Raw genomic sequence first — 13,254 nt, forward strand, 5'->3', positions numbered from 1 at the left:
TCTCTCACCGGATAAACTATAGTTTTACATGAAAATTGCTGTGTATCAAAATTACAGTCGATTAAGATCACAAATGTTCACTTTGACAGTTATTTTTTGTTTACAATTGGCATCTTGATGAATTAGCTGTGAAAATTTTAATATGACAAGGTTGGCATCAGGGTCTCCTAGAATTTGACACTTGTCTCTTTTGACATAAAATTTGAACTAACTTTGGAAATTTTAAGATGCCAAAGTTACCATCAAGGTCCTCCAAAATTTGACGTTTGTGAATGGTGACATGAAAATTGCTGTATATTAAGATTACAGTAAATTTATATCGCAAATGTCTACTTTGACGGTTATTTTTCTGTTTAAAGTTGGAATCATAATGAATTAGCTGTGAAAATTTTACTATGGCAAGGTTGTCAAATTGTCCCCCAGATTTTGACAGATTTTGCAAATCAAAATGTGACGTTTATGCAATGTAGAAAGAACAATAAAAAGTAGCAAGTACGCCGAGTTTTACTGCCAAAATCACGTGTTATCTTGATTGTTATAACGACATTTGACAGTTTGAGGTTAAACGAAGGCATTTTTCAATGCTGCCAACTTATTAAAATTTCAAGCCCACGCAGGTTTGCCACTCTATGTTAAATTTTTGATTTTTTTTTTTGACATTTTTGAATGACCTTGAAACTATAGACTCTGGAAAGTTAGGTGTAATTTAACCACTTATTTTGTGCTTCGGCAACTTGTCGCAAACGCGGTCATTTATTTACTGTTATCATTCTTGGAAAACAACATATATCAACATAATTTAATAGGTATTTACTTGATAAAAGTGAATTTACTGGCATAGCGAAATAGCGCAACTGACAGGTAAAAAAATTGATAGTTTCTTTTTGGTCGTGACCCAATAACGTCGGTTTTTTAAAGAAGAGGTAAAAAGGAACACTCTGTATATAGTATATTTCTACGAAATAACATTTCTCGAAATTGTGACGTCTAAAAAATTGTAAATTTAAAAAGTAACAAGGTTTTTCACACTACTGATAAGGCAAACTGTGATTTATGTAAAAAAACGTCGTAAATGTAAAAAGTTTTACGAAATTATTTCGAAACTAGACTTCGCTTTGGGTGATTAAATTTTTTTTAAGTATTATTGAAGCCACGTGTGTCATCGATATATCAAATGTAATAAGTAAACTATGCGTTTGTCCACTTCATTTTTAATTTTGCGATAAACAGAAATAGAACAAGAAAGGGGCGATAACCATGGAGGACAAAGAACAGGCCAAAATCAAAAAGGACAAATTGAAACCGCATCCGAAGACCCGAAGCAACATCTTCTCACATTTCTTCTTCTGGTAAGTGCTAGTTTAATAAACAGGGGCAGATTGAGGTTGGTGAAGACTCTGGGCCCTTTATAAATGGGCATTTAATATCTTAAGATTGCTTTTTTGGTTCTGTTTAAATTCTCTTTTAGTTTCTTTTTGGGTTTTCTATATTTTTTATTCTTCCATTTTTCTTCCAGATTCTGTTTCGTTGTCTTTAGATTTTAGATTCACTCTACAGTTGATTTAGGTTGCAAATGCCTATTTTGAAAGATATTTCTTGGAATCTTGATGGTAACTTTGAAGATGACAAGGTTGGCATCATTGTCTCCCCAAAATTTGACAGTTGTCAATTGTGACATGAAAACTGCTGCGCGTCAAGGTTACAGGCAGTTTAGGTTTCAAATGTCTATTTTATTAATTATTTCTCTATTTAAGGTTGGAATCTTGATGAAATACGTAACTTTGAAAATTTTAAGGTCTAAGTTGGCTTCATTGTCACCTCATAATTTGACATTTGTCTATTTTGACATAATAATTGTTGTTTAGGTTGCAAATGTCCACTTTGACACATTTTTTTATATTATTTTGAAGTCTTGGATGAACTAACTTTGAAGATGACAAGGTTGGCATCATTGTCTCCCCAAAATTTGACAGTTGTCAATTGTGACATGAAAACTGCTGTGCATCAATATTACAGTCGGTTTAAATTGCAAATGTCTACTTTAACAGTTATTTTTTATTTAAAGTTGGAATCTTCATGAATTAGCTTTGGCACATTTTTATTGTCCCTCAGACAATTGTCCCTTTTGACATAAAATTTGAACTAACTTTGGAAACTTTAAGATGTTAAAGTTGTCATGAATGTTCCTCAAAATTTGACATTTGTCTATTTTGACATGAAAATTACTGTGGATCAAGATTACAGTGCATTCAGATCGCAAATGTCTAGTTCAACGGTTATTTTTTTGTTTAAAGTTGGCATGTTGATGAATTAGCTTTAAAAATTTTAACAAAGTTGGCATCATTGTCTCTCCGATTTTGACATTTGTCTATTTAGACATAAAATTTGAACTAACTTTGGAAATTTTAAGATGGCAAAGTTGTCATCATGGTTCCTCAAAATTAGACATTCATATATTTTAACATGGAAATTGCAGTGTTCTAACATTACAGTCGATTTAGATCACAAGTGCCTACTTCAACAGTTATTTATTTGTTTAAAGTTGGCATCTTGATGAATTAGCTATGGAAATTTTAATATGACAATGTTGGCATCATTGTTCTTCAGGTTTTGACATTTATTTATTTTGACATAAAATTTGAACTAACTTTAAAAATTTTATAGCGTCAAAGTTGTCATCATGGTCTCCCAGAATTTGACATTTGCCTATTTTGATATAAAATTGCTGTGTATCAAGATAACAGTGAATTTAGATCACAAATGTCCACTTCAACAGTTATTTTTTTGTTTAAAGTTGGCATCTTGATGAATTAATTAGCTTTGGAAATTTTACTATGACAAGGTTGGCTTTATTGTCTGCCAGATTTTGACATTAAATTTGACTATTTTTGGAAATTTTAAAACGTCAAAGTTGTCATCGTTGTCCTTCAAATTTGACATTTGTCTATTAGAGTCAATTTAGGTTGCAAATGTCCATTTTGACCGATATTTCCTTACTTAAGGTTGGCATCATTGTCTCCCCAAATTTTGACAGTTCTCAATTGTCACATGAACAGTTATTTTTTGTTCAAAGTTGGAACCTTGATGAATTAGCTCTGGAAATTTTAATATGACAACTTTGGCATCATTGCCCCCCAGAATTTGACATTTGTCCATTTTGACATAAAATTAGTTGTGTATTAAGGTTACCTAAAAATAAGTGAGTCTTCCAAGAAGTTAAAATTGAAGTGAAATTTCTTAATTTAGTTGGGAGATCCCGATCATCTTCAAAGGCTGGAAGAAGGAGCTCACCGAAGACGACTTGTACGCCCCTCTCGAAGAGTACGAATCCAAGAGATTAACAGATAAGCTGGAGGAGTTCTGGAACGCCGAAGAGAACTTCCAGAAGACCCCATCTCTGTGGAGATGCCTCATCAAGCTCTTCGGCTTCGAGTACATGCTCTATGGGGTGTTGTACGCACCGGTACACATAGCCATCACGCTCCTTCTTCCGTATTGTTTACGGAAATTCCTCGACTTCTTCTCCAACCAGGAGGTGATCGAACAGGGCTACATCTACGGCGGTGGCCTCGCTGTTGTTTGTCTTTTCCGCGTCTTCTTCTTCCATATCTTCCTCTTCGCCTCAACAGTCGTGGGGATGAAAGTGAGGATCGCGTGTTCTTCGTTGGTGTACCGGAGGGCGCTCTTGATGAAGAAGACAACAATTGATAAGATTACCGTTGGCCAATTGGTCAATTTGATATCCAATGACGTGGCGAGATTTGATCAGGTGGCTCCGTATCTTCACTTCTTGTGGATCGGATTGGTGGAGCTCGTCATCGGCGTGTGTTACTTGGACGTGACGCTTGGCCCCACGTCACTAGGGGGCGTGTCTATCGTCCTCCTATCTTTGGCAATTCAAGGTCAGCACCAACAGTTATTAACAAGTGTGTTAAACAACCTTTTGCAGCCTTCTCCATGGTGAAGATTTCCAAGAGCCGGCAAAAGGTCGCGGAAAAAACCGACTACAGAATCCGCCTCATGAACGACATCATCTCCGGGATTGAAGCCATCAAGATGTACACCTGGGAGAAGCCCTTCGCCAAGCTGGTGACCTTGGCGAGAAGGTATTGACCATCTTACCACTTCTTCCTCTGTAATTTTGTTCCGCAGAAACGAACTCTCGCAGATTAAGGTGTCGTCTTTGTACCGCCTCTTCGTCAACACCTTCAAGATCTACGTGGGGAAGACGTGCGTCTTCGTGAGCATCCTCATAGCGGTCCTCACCAACAGCTCTTTGACCTCCCAGTACGCGTTCTCGCTGATAATCATGTATGAGTGCTTCAAACTGTCGGTGATGGTCTTCTTACCTGCGGCTGCCATCATGTTCGCGGAGACAATAATCTCGGTGCAAAGAATCCAGAATTTTCTCTTAACAGACCACCAGAAGCCTCTTATTAAGAAAATGACCTTGAATAAGAACGTGGGGGTGAAGGTGTTGAAGTTCAACGGCGACCACAAGAAACATCCGGAAGTTTCTCTGGAGAACGTCTACGTGAAGTACGATTCCTCCTACAAGCACTACGTCCTCAAAAGTGTTAACTTCTTCGCCAAGCCTGGAGAGTTTGTGGGGGTTGTCGGCACCGCCGGTGGTGGTAAGTCGACTCTTCTCCAAGTCATCCTCAACGAGCTGGACGTGGACAAAGGCACTGTTGAGGTCCACGGCTCCGTTTCTTACGCTTCTCAAGAAGCATGGATCTTCCCGACCAGCATCAAACAAAACATCCTCTTCGGGTTGGAGTTCAATGAAGCGCGCTACCGGAAGGTGGTGAGGGTCTGCGCCCTCGAGCGCGACTTCTCCTTGTTTCCCTACGGCGACCAAACCCTCGTGGGCGAAAGAGGAATTATGTTAAGCGGCGGCCAGAAGGCGCGGATTAATTTAGCCCGCGCGGTTTACAAGAACGCGGAGATTTACCTCCTGGACGACCCTCTTTCAGCGGTGGACTCCCACGTGGCGCGACACATCCACGACGAGTGCCTCCTGGAGTTCTTGGCAGAAAAGTGCGTGGTGTTGGTGACGCACCAAGAGCACTACCTCCAGGAGGCCACGCGGATCTACCAGATCGAATCCGGCGAGGTCGTCCGCTCCGGGTCGTACCAAGACGTCATCGGCGAACACTCAATCTTCGAGAGCATCTCCATGGAGGCGGCTTCGCACGTTTTGACCCAACACGACCTCCGCGAAGAGGTTAAGGAGCACCGAACCACCGGCACCACCAGCAGCAAGGCCTACAAGTGTTATTGTCTTGCAGCGGGTCATTGGAGCTTCACTCTGGCGACGTTCCTCGGCTTCGCCCTCGGCCAGGCCTTCGTGAGCCTCGCCGATTCCTTCCTCACCGTGTGGATGAACATCGAGCAGGAGGACACCCACACCAGACCTCTTGGAGGTTGGCTTACCACGAAGAACTGTCTCTACGTCTACGTGGTGTTGACTGTCCTCGCCGCTTTGAGCAACCACGTCGCGGCGTTCGTCTTCACCCTCTTCAGTGTGAGCGCCTCCAGGAGTCTCCACCGCAACATGCTGGCGAAGGTGGTGTTCGCTCCGATGACGTTCTTCAACCACCATCCTTCCGGGCGACTGTTGAACCGCTTCTCCAAGGACATGGGGTGCATCGATGAGATTCTTCCGACGCATTTGATGAACGCGGTGACGGTTTTTACCACCGCGGTGGCCATCTTCGTCGTCATCGTCGCGTTGAACTACTGGATGATCGTTCCGTCTTTCCTCCTGGTGACGCTCATCAGCCTCTTCGTGTATTTCTTCCAACCGACCAATCGCAACATCAAAAGAACGGAAGGAATAAGTAAGTCTAACTTCCTCTCTGATTTAACGGGATTAATAAACGATCAAAAACTAGTAATTTCCCCAAATTTTATTGTTGTAGCACTAAAATTACTAACATTACGAATTTTATGAGAGCATTTCTCAAATTCCGAGTTCTTCTTGAAAATAAAAATTTCTAAAATTTGTGTCTTTTGATCTACAATGTTGCAATTTGGCAGAGTTTATAAACGATTAAAAACTAGTAAGTTCCCAAAATTTCATGTTGGTAGCACTAAAATTACCAAAATTACGAATTTTAAAAAAGGATTTCTCATATTTTGGCTTCGCCTTGAAAATTAAAATTTCTAAAATTTGTGTCTTTTGATCTACAATGTTGCAATTTGGCAAAGTTAATAAAAACAATAAAATTAGTAATTATCTCAAATTTCATTGTTGTAGCACTAAAATTACCAAAATTACGAATTTTAAGAGAGGATTTCTCATTTTTCGGCTTCGCCTTAAAGAAAAAATTTCGAAAATTTGTGTTTTTTGATCAACAATGTTGCAATTTGGCAGAGCTAATAAACGATTAAAAACTAGTAATGTCCCCAAATTTTATGTTGGTAGCACTAAAATTACCAAAATTACGAATTTTAAGAGAGGATTTTTCATTTTTCGGCTTTGCCTTAAAAATAATTTTTTTTTAAAATTGTGTCTTTTGATCTACAATGTCGCAATTTGGCAAAGTTAATAAACGATAAAAAATTAGTAATTTCCCCAAATTTCATTGTGTAGCACTAAAATTACCAAAATTATGAATTTTAAGAGGATTTTTCATGTTTCAGTTTCGCCTTGAAAACAAAAATTTCTCAAAATTGTGTCTTTTGATCTACAATGTTGCAATTTGGCAGAATTAATAAACGATTAAAAACTAGTAATTTTCCAAAATTTCATGTTTGTAGCACTGAAATTACCAAAATTACGAATTTTAAGAGGATTTTTCATGTTTTGGTTTCGCCTAAAAAACAAAAATTTCTCAAAATTGTGTTTTTTGATCTACAATGTTGCAATTTGGTAGAGTTAATAAACGATTAAAAACTAGTAAGTTCCCAAAATTTCATGTTGGTAGCACTAAAATTACCAAAATTACGAATTTTAAAAAAAGGATTTCTCATATTTTGGCTTCGCCTTGAAAATTAAAATTTCTAAAATTTGTGTCTTTTGATTTACAATGTTGCAATTTGGCAGAGTTAATAAACGATTAAAAACTAGTAAGTTCCCAAAATTTCATGTTGGTAGCACTGAAATTACCAAAATTACGAATTTTAAAAAAAGGATTTCTCATATTTTGGCTTCGCCTTGAAAATAAAAATTTCTAAAATTTGTGTCTTTTGATCTACAATGTTGCAATTTGGCAGAGTTAATAAACGATTAAAAACTAGTAAGTTCCCAAAATTTCATGTTGGTAGCACTAAAATTACCAAAATTACGAATTTTAAAAAAAGGATTTCTCATATTTTGGCTTCGCCTTGAAAATTAAAATTTCTAAAATTTGTGTCTTTTGATTTACAATGTTGCAATTTGGCAGAGTTAATAAACGATTAAAAACTAGTAAGTTCCCAAAATTTCATGTTGGTAGCACTGAAATTACCAAAATTACGAATTTTAAAAAAAGGATTTCTCATATTTTGGCTTCGCCTTGAAAATAAAAATTTCTAAAATTTGTGTCTTTTGATCTACAATGTTGCAATTTGGCAGAGTTAATAAACGATTAAAAACTAGTAAGTTCCCAAAATTTCATGTTGGTAGCACTGAAATTACCAAAATTACGAATTTTAAAAAAAGGATTTCTCATATTTTGGCTTCGCCTTGAAAATAAAAATTTCTAAAATTTGTGTCTTTTGATCTACAATGTTGCAATTTGGCAGAGTTAATAAACGATTAAAAACTAGTAAGTTCCCAAAATTTCATGTTGGTAGCACTAAAATTACCAAAATTACGAATTTTAAAAAAAGGATTTCTCATATTTTGGCTTCGCCTTAAAAATTAAAATTTCTAAAATTTGTGTCTTTTGATTTACAATGTTGCAATTTGGCAGAATTAATAAACGATTAAAAACTAGTAATTTCCCAAAATTTCATGTTGGTAGCACTGAAATTACCAAAATTGCGAATTTTAAGAGAGGATTTTTCATATTTCGGCTTCGCCTTGAAAATTAAAATTTTTAAAATTTGTGTCTTTTGATCTACAATGTTGCAATTTGGCAGAGTTAATAAACGATTAAAAACTAGTAAGTTCCCAAAATTTCATGTTGGTAGCACTAAAATTACCAAAATTACGAATTTTAAAAAAGGATTTCTCATATTTTGGCTTCGCCTTGAAAATTAAAATTTCTAAAATTTGTGTCTTTTGATCTACAATGTTGCAATTTGGCAGAGTTAATAAACGATCTAAAACTAGTAATTTCCCCAAATTCTATTGTTGTAGCACTAAAATTACTAAAATTACGAATTTTAAAAAAAGGATTTCTCATATTTCGGATTCGTTCTAAAAACAGAAAATTCTAAAATTTTTGTCTTTTGATCCACAATGTTGCAATTGCTTTCCCAGCTCGCAGTTTGGTCTTCACGCACATCTCCACGAGTGTTCAAGGCCTGGCGACCATCAGAGCGCACAACACCCAAACCCAGCTCATCCAAGAGTTCGATGACCACCAGAACACCCACAGTTCTGCCTTCTATTTGTTCACTGCGACGTTCGCAGCCTTCGGCTTCTGGGCGGACTTCTTGACCGCCGTCTACACTTTCCTGGTCATCTTCGGCTTCTTCTTCTTGGCGACGAAGTCGCACCCTGGGAACGTGGGTTTGGCCATCACCCAGTCCATCAATCTCTTGGGGATGGTGCAGTACGGTGTTAAAACAATTGGTGAGCTTGACAGTCAGATGACTTCCGTGGAAAGAGTGGCCGAGTACGCCGCGTTGGACCCTGAGGTTGATGGAGGAGCAGCGACTCCTCCGGAGGCGTGGCCGCTCTCTGCAGATCTCGCGTTCGAAGACGTGTCTTTGAGGTACGACGTTGACGATCCTCCGGTTCTTAAGAAGACGAGGTTTGTGGTGAAGGATGGGGAGAAGGTGGGAATTATTGGGAGGACGGGCGCGGGGAAGACTTCGCTGATCTCCGTCTTGTTTCGTCTCTTCAGTTTTGAGGGGAGTGTGGTCATCGACAACGTCGACACCAAGACAATTCCTCTTAGGGCCTTGCGGGCGAAGATCTCCATCATACCACAAGAACCCATCCTCTTCCTTGGCTCTTTAAGAAAGAACATTGACCCGTTTGATGAGTACAGCGACAGTCAACTCTGGAGCGCCCTTGAAGAACTAGAACTCAAAACCATGATCAGTAATCTTCCTCAAGGTCTTGAGACTTTGGTCTCTGAAAGAGGCTCCAACTTCAGCGTTGGACAAAGACAGTTGTTTTGTTTAGTCCGCGCCATGTTAAGACACAACAAAATTATCGTCTTAGACGAGGCCACAGCCAATGTTGACCTCAAAACAGACGAACTCATCCAAAGTTTGATCCGGAAGAAGTTCAAGAAGTGCACTGTTTTGACCATCGCGCATCGATTGAACACCATTATTGACTCCGATAAGATTCTGGCCATGGACGGGGGGAGAGTTGTGGAGTTTGACCATCCGTACCATCTTCTGCAGAAGTCTGATGGGTTCTTCTATGGGTTTGTGAAGAAGAATGGGGACAAGATGATGAGCGAGTTCTTAAGGATTGCGAGAAATGTGAGATACTTACGATGTTTAGTTGAGTTTTAAGACGTTTTTTCAGGCACTGGAGGAGAAAGAGGAAGAGATGTCACACCATTTGACGTTTCACCACAGTCACGTGACTAGTGAAGATTGAGTTCGAAATACGAATATTTCCGATCTTGTTGTTATTGTACGACCATTCTTAAGCTTGTGTTGTTGCTCTGTGTTGTTATTTATTTAATAAATTTTTGCCGGCATTCACCCACTAGGCTACCGTTTACGGGATCCTAGCCACTTCTTCGTCTGTCATCCAAGTATGATTCGTTTTACTCCCACAATTTTGTCCTTTTTCCGACAATTTGTTGTTTCTACATAACTGTAGACACAAAATAACGCCTGTGGTAGTTTGAGGCTAACATTTCTTTAGCTAAGCGGTTTTGAACGCTCAACATCCAAAGTACCTTTCGCGGGGTTTTAACCACTTCCTTCGGTTTTCACAGTTTGACAACTGTCAACATGACGTTTTGTCATTTTTATAACCTCAAACCTTCAAAAATATTGCACAATATGTGGTGATTTACATAACTACACTCGTAAAACTGTAATTAAAAGCGTTTTTGCGATGGTGCGCGTGTGTGATGAGCCCCCCGACAACTTCCGGGACGTGGATGTGTACCCCACTGTGGAGGAGATTCTGGGGGCCCGAAAATTCGTCCGTAAAAACATCATTGATGGGGGTTTTAGCAGTGTGAACGAATATTTGGATATTCAGTTTAGGTTGTTACGTGAAGACTTCGTGGCGAACTTGAGGGAGGCTCTTGAGAGTTACCAGAAGAAGAATCAGGGAAGAGGGATGGAGATCTATAAAGATATAAAGATAAGGTGTGGCCGCGATCGGGCGCTGAAAGAATGTTTGAAAATTGATGTCGCTTTGCCCAAAGACGATAAAAATGATAAGAAGTTCATGAAAGGCTCTCTTCTCTTGTTCACCAAAGACAAGTTTCGAGAAATTTCTTTGGCGAAGGTGGTGCAGAAACTCGCCGACAAGGAGGAAGTAATTATTGAGTTGATTGAACCCTCGAATTGTGCGATTGGGGCTAGTTATACCATGGCGGAAAGCAGTCAATATTTTGATCCGTACTACAACGTTTTATCCGCGATTCAGAGCCTCCCCCCGCACGCCTTCCCCATGGAGAAATACATCGTGTCCGTGGACTCCTCCTCCGTTTACATGCCCTCCTACTTGCTAAAACCTGGTCTTGTTTACGAAATCGACAACCATCGCTTCGCCCCCGAGATGATCCCCCGCATCTCCTCCAACCTCCTCGGCCTCAACACCACCCAATTCCGAGCTTTCAAAGCAGCACTAACTCAAGAATTCGTCGTGATCCAGGGGCCCCCAGGAACGGGGAAGACCCACCTCGGCGTGAAAATCGCCACCACCCTCGTCCAAAACTCCCACTTGTGGCACAAGAACACGCCTCTTTTGGTCGTGTCTCATAAAAACGACGCCCTCGATCAGTTCCTCGAAGGTCTTCTTCCAATCACAACACGTTTGGTGAGAGTGGGGGGCCAATCCAAGAGCGAGAAACTCAAACAATTCAATCTAACCAATGAGAAACGAAACGGGGAGTTTCAGAGACGCCCACAATGTAACTACCTACCGGTTATGCAACAGGCATTGGTTGTTGGCATGACAACGAGTATAGCCGCGCGGTGGCGGGATTACATGCAGGATTTGAAACCGCCAATCGTGATCGTGGAGGAGGCGGCTGAGGTGTTGGAAGGTCACGTGATTGCTGCATTAACGCATCACTGCAAACATTTGATTTTGATGGGGGACCATCAGCAGTTGCAGCCCATTTCTGCGGACCATAAGATGGGGAAGGAGTACCATTTGGGCATAAGTTTGTTTGAGCGCATGGTAAGAAACAGGGTTCAACACTTCCAATTGACGATACAGCATCGGATGCGCCCTGAAATTTCAGAACTACTCAGAGTTAAAATATACACTTTCTTGGAGGACCACGAATCGGTCCTCAGGCGCCCGAATATACAGGGTGTGGCAAAAAACGTCTTCTTTATGGACCACAACCATCCTGAAGAAACTGTTAATTTTACCACGAAGAAGAACAGTTTTGAGGCTGATTTTCTGGCTCGTTTTGCCAAGTATTTAGTGAACAACGGGTACAACAAAGGAGAAGTTGTCATTTTAGCCACTTATGCTGCACAATTGCAAGAACTTGAGAAGCTAGTTGCCAACTCCCCGATACTGAAAAGTGTCAGAATTTCGACTTTGGACGGTTTTCAAGGACAAGAATCTGACATTGTGTTGTTGTCCTTGGTGAGAAGCGACGAAATTGGGTTTTTAGGGAAGGAAAATCGCGTGTGCGTTGCCTTATCTAGAGCCAAGAATGGCTTGTATATACTAGGAAACATGGGATTGCTAGCTCGAAGCTCGAGAGTAAGTGGGAGTACTATTTTCAGCTTAGTTAGTCGATTTTAGTGTGATTTGATGTGCCACACTTGAGGTCTAAAACATCATTGAAATATGTACCACGAATGAACCCGCGCACTAAATGTTGTTTAGAGATCGAGTGGCACGTGTTTTCACCCTCAAAGTGACTAAACTCTTGAAGTATCTTGTTAAAAATGCACTCAGTTGAGATTTCAACTGGTTTCTTGGTGTAGAATATTCAAATGACACTTCATAAAAATGGGGTAGTTTTATATGATTTAGTTGGTTCATTTCAGTCTGGTTTGATGTGTCACAGTGGGGGGTTTAAAGTAACTTTGAAATTGTACCACGGATGTACCTTCCTTTCAGTGTTATTCAAAAGTATAAGTGTGACGCATCTTTTCACACTGAAATAGTCTCAAAAATTCAACTTGCTTGTTAAGAACGCAATTGAAGGCATTTTAAGGTTGTTTTAGCACTTTTTTGCAGCTCTGGGCCACTTTGAAAAAGTGCCTTCACCAACGAAACGCCTTTGGCTCAAAGCTCACTTTACAGTGTCAAAACCACGGAAACACTACTGAAATTCAGGCACTTGAAGACTTTTACCAAGTCCAAAATGGCGGATGCAACTTGAAATGTGGTTCAAGGTTGGATTGTGGTCATATTTGTTCTCTTCTGTGTCACAATGAGGGAATGAAACACAAATGTGAGAAAGACTGTTTTAGGTATGTATTTTAGTGGTACAATTTGTGAGACTAATTTTTGGTTTTAAGGGCTGATATGAATAAGGCGGCTGTGTCTCAATTTTCGAATTTATGGAGAGAACCTGTGGCACCTCCTCGTCGTCGACAAATGGAACCCGAAATTATTGGTACCAACTTATGGAGGGAACCTTTATGGGAACAACCTATCGCAACGATAAGTTTTATGGATACCATTATAAATTGTGTGCGAGAATTTTGGAATCGTTTGACACGTGTGTTTAGATAATTTTAAAACGATGTTTTTGTAAATTTTCTAGATAAATACCATAATTTATTTTGAACCATATTTGTTATTTTTAACGATATCTAGGAAAAAACTTTTTTTAAGTGCAATTGTTTCTGAATTGTCCAATGATAATTAACAGGTTTTGGCACGAAATAAGATAAATGCAAGTCGATGATGCCAAGTCACGTAGGTGTTGAAAACAAAAAGAGGAAAACAATAGCATCATATTTACAAGTGTATAAATA

The 13,254-nt window shown here is 39.5% G+C and overlaps 2 protein-coding genes across 5 annotated transcripts; both read left to right on the plus strand.

Moving 5' to 3' along the window:
* Positions 1–760: 760 nt before the first annotated feature.
* Positions 761–9,864, plus strand: LOC148177992 (ATP-binding cassette subfamily C member 4-like). Of its 3 annotated transcripts, none has more exons than XM_088032567.1 (7): positions 761–1,176; positions 1,231–1,349; positions 3,247–3,902; positions 3,950–4,106; positions 4,153–5,843; positions 8,414–9,594; positions 9,641–9,864. In XM_088032567.1, the coding sequence occupies exons 2-7, from the start codon at positions 1,258–1,260 to the stop codon at positions 9,713–9,715; spliced, it is 3,852 nt and encodes a 1,283-aa protein (XP_087888693.1). In that variant the 5' UTR covers positions 761–1,176; positions 1,231–1,257; the 3' UTR covers positions 9,716–9,864. The 3 variants fall into 3 exon arrangements, with proteins under 3 accessions (XP_087888693.1, XP_087888694.1, XP_087888692.1); XM_088032568.1 differs by having other exon boundaries at positions 761–923; XM_088032566.1 differs by having other exon boundaries at positions 761–1,349.
* Positions 9,865–9,998: 134 nt separating this feature from the next.
* Positions 9,999–13,064, plus strand: LOC148177993 (NFX1-type zinc finger-containing protein 1-like). 2 transcript variants are annotated; one of them, XM_088032569.1, is made up of 3 exons: positions 9,999–12,025; positions 12,509–12,744; positions 12,793–13,064. In XM_088032569.1, exons 1-3 carry the CDS (start codon positions 10,184–10,186, stop codon positions 13,007–13,009), a joined length of 2,295 nt encoding a protein of 764 aa, XP_087888695.1. In that variant the 5' UTR covers positions 9,999–10,183; the 3' UTR covers positions 13,010–13,064. The 2 variants fall into 2 exon arrangements, with proteins under 2 accessions (XP_087888695.1, XP_087888697.1); XM_088032571.1 differs by lacking the exon at positions 12,793–13,064 and having other exon boundaries at positions 12,496–12,703.
* Positions 13,065–13,254: the final 190 nt, after the last annotated feature.

Source organism: Gnatocerus cornutus, chromosome 3 (genome assembly GCF_029298725.1).
Source record: "Gnatocerus cornutus isolate USDA-ARS CGAHR chromosome 3, icGnaCorn1.1, whole genome shotgun sequence".
Classification (NCBI taxonomy): Eukaryota; Metazoa; Arthropoda; class Insecta; order Coleoptera; family Tenebrionidae; genus Gnatocerus; species Gnatocerus cornutus.

Excerpts from the sequence above, each read along its gene's own strand:
- LOC148177992 (XM_088032566.1), top strand. The coding sequence starts at position 1,258 with ATGGAGGACAAAGAACAGGCCAAAATCAAAAAGGACAAATTGAAACCG. Across the intron at positions 3,903-3,949 it reads CCTATCTTTGGCAATTCAAG|CCTTCTCCATGGTGAAGATT; the intron begins GTCAGCACCAAC and ends AACCTTTTGCAG. Across the intron at positions 4,107-4,152 it reads CTGGTGACCTTGGCGAGAAG|AAACGAACTCTCGCAGATTA; the intron begins GTATTGACCATC and ends TTTGTTCCGCAG.
- LOC148177993 (XM_088032569.1), top strand. The coding sequence starts at position 10,184 with ATGGTGCGCGTGTGTGATGAGCCCCCCGACAACTTCCGGGACGTGGAT. Across the intron at positions 12,026-12,508 it reads TGCTAGCTCGAAGCTCGAGA|CTCTGGGCCACTTTGAAAAA; the intron begins GTAAGTGGGAGT and ends ACTTTTTTGCAG. Across the intron at positions 12,745-12,792 it reads TGTGAGAAAGACTGTTTTAG|GGCTGATATGAATAAGGCGG; the intron begins GTATGTATTTTA and ends TTTGGTTTTAAG.